Here is an 8,169-nt window from a genome sequence, read left to right as displayed (position 1 = left end):
TTGTCTCAGCCTTTCCCCAGGAACCCGATGAGCATCTAGAAATGGGCTGGACTCCATCATTTAGCAAGACCCGCACAGAGCTGGGGCTGGCAGCAGGCAGTCCAAGCCCTGCAGGGTGACTGCTGTCCTCACCTTCCCCTTCGAGGGGCCATGGGAAGCCAGGTTCCTTCAACTTCTGGAATGAGAACTGAATCCCTTTAAAGCTTCAAAACATCAAAGGAGGAAAAGGGCCAGCAGGAAGCATCTGCACGCGCTCTATGAAGAGAACAAAGAGCTTGTCTCCAGAGCCCAGAGGGGCCACCATGGGCCTCTCCGTCTGGAGCTCTTCCTGGACTGTACTCCAACTGACTCACTGAGACAAAAATTCTCCTGGGAAGGCTTGTTTCAGGGTGAACATGAGGAAGATGACCTCTTCGTAATCAGCTGATTCATACAGACACCCAAACTGGGGTGACCCATCGGGGCCACTACCCATGCTCTGGAGGTCTGAGTAAGCGCAGCTGCCCTTTGCCAGGAGAGCGGGCTCCGACCAGGTGTCGGGACCTGGGAGTCCCTTGTGGAGGTACACACCCAGGTCAGCTCTCTGCTGCGGGTTTGTCGGGTGAGTGTAGAGCAGCCATTTGTCTGAGGTTCCTGAGCCTGCATGGGGGTTGGGAAAACTGACGATGCTCCCATGGCAGCCATGGGGAGGCTCCACAAGCTTCTTCACAGGTTGGGCCTCCTTGAAGTCGAGCCCCTCATTGGTACTCTCGGCCTGGACCCTGGCTCCGAGCGGACTTCTGGCATTCAGATACACCACCCTCTGCTTTGCACCCCCCAACTTCAGCCACTTGGCACTCTAGGGTGTCCTGGGCCACAAAGTTCCCTCTCATCCATGAGTGCCCATGGTCATGGCTGATGAAGCAAAAGGCAAACGGGGAAGGCCTCTGGAGGGAGTGAAGGATCCGGTAAGCATAGGCAGGCACCACCAGACTCCGGGTGTCATTCTGCAACTGCAGACAGTGCCCTGGACCCACCGCAAAAGTGGCCCATTCCTTGTGGGTTGCACCGATGGCAGGGTCAGTGAGGTCTCTGGCAGGGCTCCAGGACTGCCCATGGTCCATGCTGGTGACCTGGCACAGCCGTGTCATGTTGACCCTGGTGTGGAGCTGATGGTACTCGGACACCTGCCCGGGGATGGCAATGAAGAAGAGGAAGAGGGTTCCTGTCTTCTCATCATACAAGGGACTCGGGTTCATGGACCGGTGGCCCTCCAGCTGGGCTTCAGCCACCACTTCCTGAGCGTGCCACTGAATGTGAGGGGACAGAAAGGAGGAGAACAACTTTGAAATGGCCGATGCCAGTGCCATGGCCAGGAACTTCAGTGTAGGGGGAAAGTGGTGTATCTCAGAGGGTAAAAATCAAAGGTCACTGAAAAGAGCTCTCCAGACAGCACTCATTCATCTGCACAACGCCTCCACTGAGCAGCAGGAGCCAGGTTCCCCCTCACTCCCTCTATGGCAGTGCCCTCTTCATTTGAAGAGCAACACACATTACAGGGCATCTGCCGTGGGCTAGACCCCAGTGTGCAAAGATGATTCAGACATGAGCCATTCCCAGCTTCATCCCTCAACCTACCAGCCCAGTCCAGCTTCGCATTCTTGATAAATAAAGCCCTGGAGTAAGTACAACTGTTTCACCAGTGCAGGGCAGAAGAAGACAATCACCTCCTGTTTCTACACATCAGAGTCTATTAATGCAGCCAGGGAAGGGCAGCACCATAGCACCAAGGACTCACACTGAGCTTCCATAGTCCCTGAGTCTGAGTCATATACACTGAGGCTCTGTAGTCTATCCCTATCCATTAACAGCTCTCTACCAATGGATGATCCTAGGGGTAGGTAACTGTGCTGAGTGCATGATGTCTGTTGTCTCATCTCATGCTAACCCCTAACTTCTGGGGGACAGAGAGGCTTAGATGGGGTCGATAAGTTGCCCAACACTCTACCCTGGTAAGTGCTGGAACCAGGACTTGACCCCAAGTCCATCTGCTTTAAACCCCATGCTCTGGATAGCTACTGTATAATAATGACCACAAGGTAATGATAATAATAACATTAATCCCTTCAAATGTGATAAGCCAGCCTTGAATGTCTTCATCAAAATTAACTACTTGGTCTGCATGCTGGAAACTCAAGACACAATCACTCTGACCTTCACCCTGCTCCCCAGGTTAATTTTACTAAAAGGATACAATCCCCCCTTCCCCAGTTAGGTAATACTAAACTCCCCTCCCTTAGGTTTTCAGGGATATAGGAAGTTTTCCAAACATTAATTTCCTGGTTGACTTGTCCCTTCATGCAATAAAGCAGATGTTGCCATGACAACTGGACTTGTTCACAGTGATCCCATGTGAAATCTAGGTGATCACCTGGGGACACTTTCTCTGCGTGATCCCTGATAGGTCTCTGGGTCCCTCTTGGGATTCAGTGTATCTCACCCCTCTGTTCTCCAGGCCTCAGCCATTTAAGGATGGAATGGTCCCTGTACTACTCCCAGGAGCACTTGTAGCCCCACCCTACCTTACCTGAACATGGTGGGTGGATGCATCATAGCTTCCTCTTCGCAGGACAATCAGCTCTGCGTGCTCATCCTTCTTGCTCATCCGCTTTTCCACAAAGGCCAGTAGTGTCTTGTGCTGAGGCAGGTAGAGCAGAGCTGGAATTCTGTAGGCATGGGCTCCGGACTGGAACATTCTCTCTTTCTGCAGGACAGGGAAGGATGCCATGGGGCTTGGGGGGGGGGGCGAAAAGGATAAGAACATGAGTCTCTTGCAGTCACATCCTGGCATGGGGCCACAGCCATCCTCCCAGGCAGGTGCTGCTCACCCCATGGGCAAGCCACCCAGCGTTGGGGTGGCCTGTCTTCTTGCCTCATGGGGTTCACCCCCTGTGATTACATTCCAAGAGCCTGTCTACCAATTGTGTGCACACCTCCCAGGGATTCTGGCAGAAATCTGTCCATGAGACATCAGAGAGAAGGTATTTGGAAAGGAGTATTTTGTGCTGTATTCTTATTATAAATTAACAAACCTTCTTACGACAGACTTGCGATAACCTTCAACTGCTTTTTCCCAACCCAAGTCATCAATCAAATGCTTAAACTTGGGTAGGAAAGGAGTGCTTGCTGAGCAGTGCTCTGCTGTTGTCCAGCTGCCAGAAGATGACACATGAGAGGGATTGGTTTTTGTTTTGTTTTGTTTTGTTTTTTTTATAATCGCAGAGCCCTAGAAAGTTGCCTTAGAAAAAAGAAAAAAAGGTGGGGAAAAAAAAGCCTTGATTTTCAAGGCTCTCCTCCCCAGGCTGCTTGGAGCTAAGGCCCAGCTGCACCCACCCTGTGGGCTCCATCCCTGGGGCAGTGAGGGGACATTGGGGATGGAAGAGAGGAACTCCTTGCAGCTCATGAGGGCTGGTAGGGTCTTCCCAACGTGTAAGAAAATAAAAAGGGCACCTGGGTGGCTCAGCTAGCTAAGCAACTGCCTTCAGCTCAGGTCACGATCCCAGAGTCCCGGGATCAAGTCCTGCATGGAGCTCCCATCTCCACAGGGAGTCTGCTTCTACCTCTGACCTTCTCGCCTCTCAAGCTCTCTCTCACTGCCTCTCTCTCAAATAAATAAATAAAATCTTAAAAAAAAAAGAAAAGAAAAAGAAAAAAGAAATATTTGACCAACAAGGGCAGAGAGAGCTGGAGAAGACTTGGGAACTGTGGATGACAGTGGTCTCCGTGCCGGGCCACCTGGTTCCCACTGCAGGGAGTGCTAGCTGCACACGAGGAGGGACAGGACTGCCATCTGAAAAGCACCAAGACTCTGGTTCTCTTGTCCTACTGGGACACTCTCCAGGGCTGGCCCAGCTCCAGAGCTCCTGTGGGCTCAGCTGAGGTTTCCCAGAGACCCCCTCTGCCCACTCCTACCACCCTCTGCTCCCTTCCATGGAGCTGACCCCAGGGCACACCACCATCAATCTCCTGTCCTGGTTCCCGACCCCGGTTCCTGGGGAACCCCGCCTGCAACACGCTTTCAGGGAGGGGAAGTGGGAAGTGGAGTGAGCAGTAAGAACCACACCCACCACTCCTCTGTATCCCCTTCCTCCTTCTTGCATCTCTTCCTACCATGGATATGTATTACCTACCTAAAACTTAATTTAACATTTTAGAGACATTGTGCAATCTATCAGTATTCTATGCAATCCATAATGAGTATTATTGTTAGGCCAATCTGACAAAATACAGCTAAGAAGGGCTGCACAGGGTAAAAATGTGTGATTGCCTCAATGCGAGTGGAGGAACTAAGTCTTCGTGGCAAGATCTGGACCCACTAGCTGGACTCCAAGAACGCAGAGGTTAGCGGACATAAGGGTAGCGAGGTTGAAATTTTGTTATGAAATGAAGATGGGAAAAAATTAAGTATGATTAAAAATAAAAATGAAATGGGGGAAGAGGCCGTTTAACAGTGTTCCCTAGAAAACAGTTTAAGGGTTTATTTAAGCTTGTGGGTATTTATCTAGGAGCGGAGTTCCTGGGTCACATGGTACCTCCAAGTTTAACTTTTTGAGCTGCTGCTAGACTTGTTTTCTCCATCAGTGGCAACATGTTACATTCTTGCCAGCCCCATACGTAGAAAGGTTCCAATCTCTCAGTGACAGCACTGCCTGCTGTGTCTTTTTGGTAACAGCCGTCCTACCAGGAGTCAAGTGCTATCTCAGTGGGGTTTTGACTTGCATTTCCAGATGACTAACGCTGGCAGTCGGAGGCGGATGTTAGCCTGGAGGCAATGGGAAGGTTTCACATTTGTTTAGGCAAGGGAGTGATGTAACCTGATTTATTCTTTTAGGAAGTCCCTCTTCTGGCTCCAGGGAAGTAGTGGGGGGCGGGGGAGGGGGCAGCAAAGACAGAATAATTGAAAGAGGACCCAGGCTCTTAGAAATGGGGAAACAAGGGGGCGCCTGGGTGGCTCTGTGAGTTAAAGCCTCTGCCTCTGTCATGATCCCAGGGTCTTGGGAGGGTCCTGGGAGGGTCCTGGGATCGAGCCCCGCGTGGTCGTGGTCGGGCTCTCTTCTCAGCGAGTGCCTGCTTCCCTCCTCTCTCTCTGCCTGCCTCTTTGCCTACTTGTGGTCTCTCTCTCTCTGTGTCAAATAAATAAATAAAATCTTAAAAAAAAAAAAAAAAGAAAAAGAAAGCAATGGGGAAACAGGGGAGCTTGGGTGGCTCAGTGGGTTAAAAGCCCCTGCCTTCGGCTCAGACCATGATCCCAGCGTCCTGGGATCGAGCCCCGAGCCCCGCACCTGGGATCAAGCCCCACATCGGGCTCTCTGCTCCCCGGGGAGCCTGCTTCCTCCTCTCTGTCTGCCTGCCTCTCTTCCTACTTGTGATCTCTGTTTGTCAAATAAATAAATAAAATCTTAAAAAAAAAAAAAAGAAATGGGGAAACAGCAAAATTAATTGAATGTGGAGGGCAAATTAGGGAGGAGCTGGGAATGCCCAGTTTAAAAGATTCTTTCTGAATTGATTTCTAGAGCGTCTGTGGCTGGTCTCCAGATTCTTTCCCGAGACGCTGCTCTCCTCTGGGGTGCAGGCAAACGTGGTCATTCATACAGCAAATGTTTATTACGTTCCTCCCTTGTGCCCTGCCTTGTTCTAGATAGTCGGGATGCTTTGTAAATAAGTGAAAGATCCCTGGACTTGGGGAGTTTGTATTCTAGTTAAGTTTATGGTTGCATACCAAACAGTGATCACTAGGACCAGGACCTTGTCTAAGCGCTTGACAGGGACGGTCTTATTTGACCTCGCAAATGCCCTGCCTTCTGAAAACCCGTGGGGCTGAGAGCCGGGGCCCTGGGGAAGAGAGGCCGGCATGCAGGGGGAGGCCATGGACACGTGCTAACCCAGTCCCACATGCGCTGCTTGTCTAAGTATTTGTCACACGTGTATGCAGAGCGAACATGGGCACAGGAGGGCAGGTGCAGAGGAAGAGGAACCCCTATGTGAGCTCGAGGGCTCCTCTCTAATCTCAGCAACTTAGCACCAGCTCAGACTGGGCCGCCAGGTGACAACACCGTCCCTGACTGTCTTCGTGATCATCACAACCAACACCCATGGCCTTTATGAAGGGCCAGCCCTCTTCTACAGTATCTCTAAAGGTTTTTTGTAAATTGCATTCATACATTTTGATGTTTATAATACAAATTACAAATACACATTCATTTAATATCCACGACACCCCCACGAAACAGGCACTGTTTTTAGCCCATGGTACCGATGAGGCAACTGAGTTCACGAACCCTTATGTATCAGAGCTGGGACTCAAGGCACCTTCTATCTCCCTGCGGTACTGGCTCTGGGACGAGTTCTGGGAAATGCCATCTTCCCGCCCTTGTTACATTTCTGGTAGCCCCGAGCACCTCGTGCAGGTGGCTGCTCCGTCTGCACCCAGGCCCGCCTCCCACCGTGGCAGTGGCTTGAGACCAACACAGGAGGAAGAAAACCGAATTAGGAGTCCAAAAATCAGATTCTAGTCCCAGGTCCCCTCTTTATGTGTCTTCAGGCAGGAACCCACATCCCCGGTTTCCATCTCCCCACCAAGCAAGCAGGGAGCTGTAGGGGGTGACCGTGCAGGCACCTGTCTCCAGTGCGGGGTGACCCCTTGGGGGAGGGCTGGGCAGGGGCCTCACTGCAAGCCCACCTTGGGCGCCAGCATCCAGGCGGTCTCCGGGGTGACGCTGTCAGGTTGAACCGTGAGAGGCCACCCTTATGTAGGTCAAAAATGGCTGAAGAGCCACAGCTTCAGACGGTCCCCCTCAGGCGACAAGCAGCTGGTCTTATGGGGCCCAGGCCCAGGGCAAAGTGTTTTCCGCAAGGAAGCTCACTTCTCCCGCCCCAGTGCATGAGGCTGACCGGCATGCTGCCATCTCAGATGTATGGAAACGGAGAAGTAGGTCATGGAGGCAGGAGGTGACCGCCTTGAGTGGATGGTGGAAATGGGGTGGTGTGAGCCCGGAGCTGCCAGATTCCAGAACCCCCACCCCTCACCACTGGGCTCTCCTGTTGCGGGACCCACAGCTGAGACTCAGATCGGAAAGGAGGGGAAGAGGCACATCTGGCAGTTTTCTGAGAGAACTAGCCCTTGCTCTTGGGGTTAGTTTTAGGTGGAACATTGGCCTGTAGGGTACCATGTTGAAATGCCACCTCTCCAAAGAGCAGCCAAGCAAGCATGCAAGCCTGAAGCTTAGCCAGCTTCTTTTCCCAGGAAAACCCTATTTCCAATGGGCTCAATCACTCAGTTTGCGGCCAGGGCTTTGCGGGGATTGCTACCCCAGGGTGCGAGGAGCTATCTTGATCCCCCTACCAGTACAGAACCAAGGACCTGCCTCCGGGAAGTTCAGACCAGCAATAACGTGAGAGCAGAATGAGCATTTTTCCTGAGCTGACCGACCGGAACCTTCTCCATTCCACATCTCTCCCCATCCGGCAGGTACTCTGGGCACCCCAAGAAAAGACTGGGTGCCCTGTCACCCTTTTTAGAACCACGAAGTCTAAGACATTCCCAATATCGCCCCATCGCTTCATAATTACCTTGTACAGAAGAGCTCTTGTTAACGAAGGGACAAGCTGGTCAATTCCAAGAGAAGAAGTTCGTCACGGAGCGTGTTCCCAGTGGGATCCTGGCTCCTGGGGCAGGGGGCGGGGAGTCAGGGTTCGTGGCAGAGGCATGGGAACCTGCCACTTCCTGACGGCGCACGGGAGAAGAATGAGGCACAAACAAGTCAGTTGCAAGAGGCTGCTGCCCTGAACAACTCCTCAGTCCCGCTTTAATTAGATATTAGACAGTAATCAACAGAAGAGCGAAGAAGGCTAAGTAAGCATTAATCATATGCTTGTAGATAAACAAGAAGGAAGGCAAAATACGCCTGGTCAAGCATTATGAAGTTTATAGTTGAGCAAGCGCATTCAAAGGACTTATCTAATTAGCTATAGGTGCTCTGGAGGGGGTAGATTATGGAAACCTGAAGCGGGCGGGGTTTCACCCTGAGCGAGCCGGGCATGCCCAGCTGCTCGGCTTCAAGGCCGTATATCGTCCTCTCCCCCAGAGGCCTGTTGCCAGTCTGTGTTTTTCTTGAGGCTCTATCTAAACAT

The 8,169-nt window shown here is 51.8% G+C and overlaps 1 protein-coding gene across 1 annotated transcript; it reads right to left on the bottom strand.

Annotated features, from left to right (window-relative positions):
* Nucleotides 1-321: 321 nt before the first annotated feature.
* NEU2 (neuraminidase 2) lies at nucleotides 322-7,624 on the bottom strand. The gene is given in 4 exon segments (XM_032857514.1): nucleotides 322-817; nucleotides 819-1,289; nucleotides 2,567-2,771; nucleotides 7,609-7,624. Coding segments are annotated over 3 exon segments (1,140 nt in total). The 5' UTR covers nucleotides 2,768-2,771; nucleotides 7,609-7,624; the 3' UTR covers nucleotides 322-349.
* Nucleotides 7,625-8,169: the final 545 nt, after the last annotated feature.

Source organism: Lontra canadensis, unplaced genomic scaffold, assembly GCF_010015895.1.
Source record: "Lontra canadensis isolate GAN:19392208 unplaced genomic scaffold, GSC_riverotter_1.0 scaffold13, whole genome shotgun sequence".
Taxonomy (NCBI): Eukaryota; Metazoa; Chordata; class Mammalia; order Carnivora; family Mustelidae; genus Lontra; species Lontra canadensis.
This window is presented reverse-complemented; position numbering and strand designations above follow the sequence as displayed.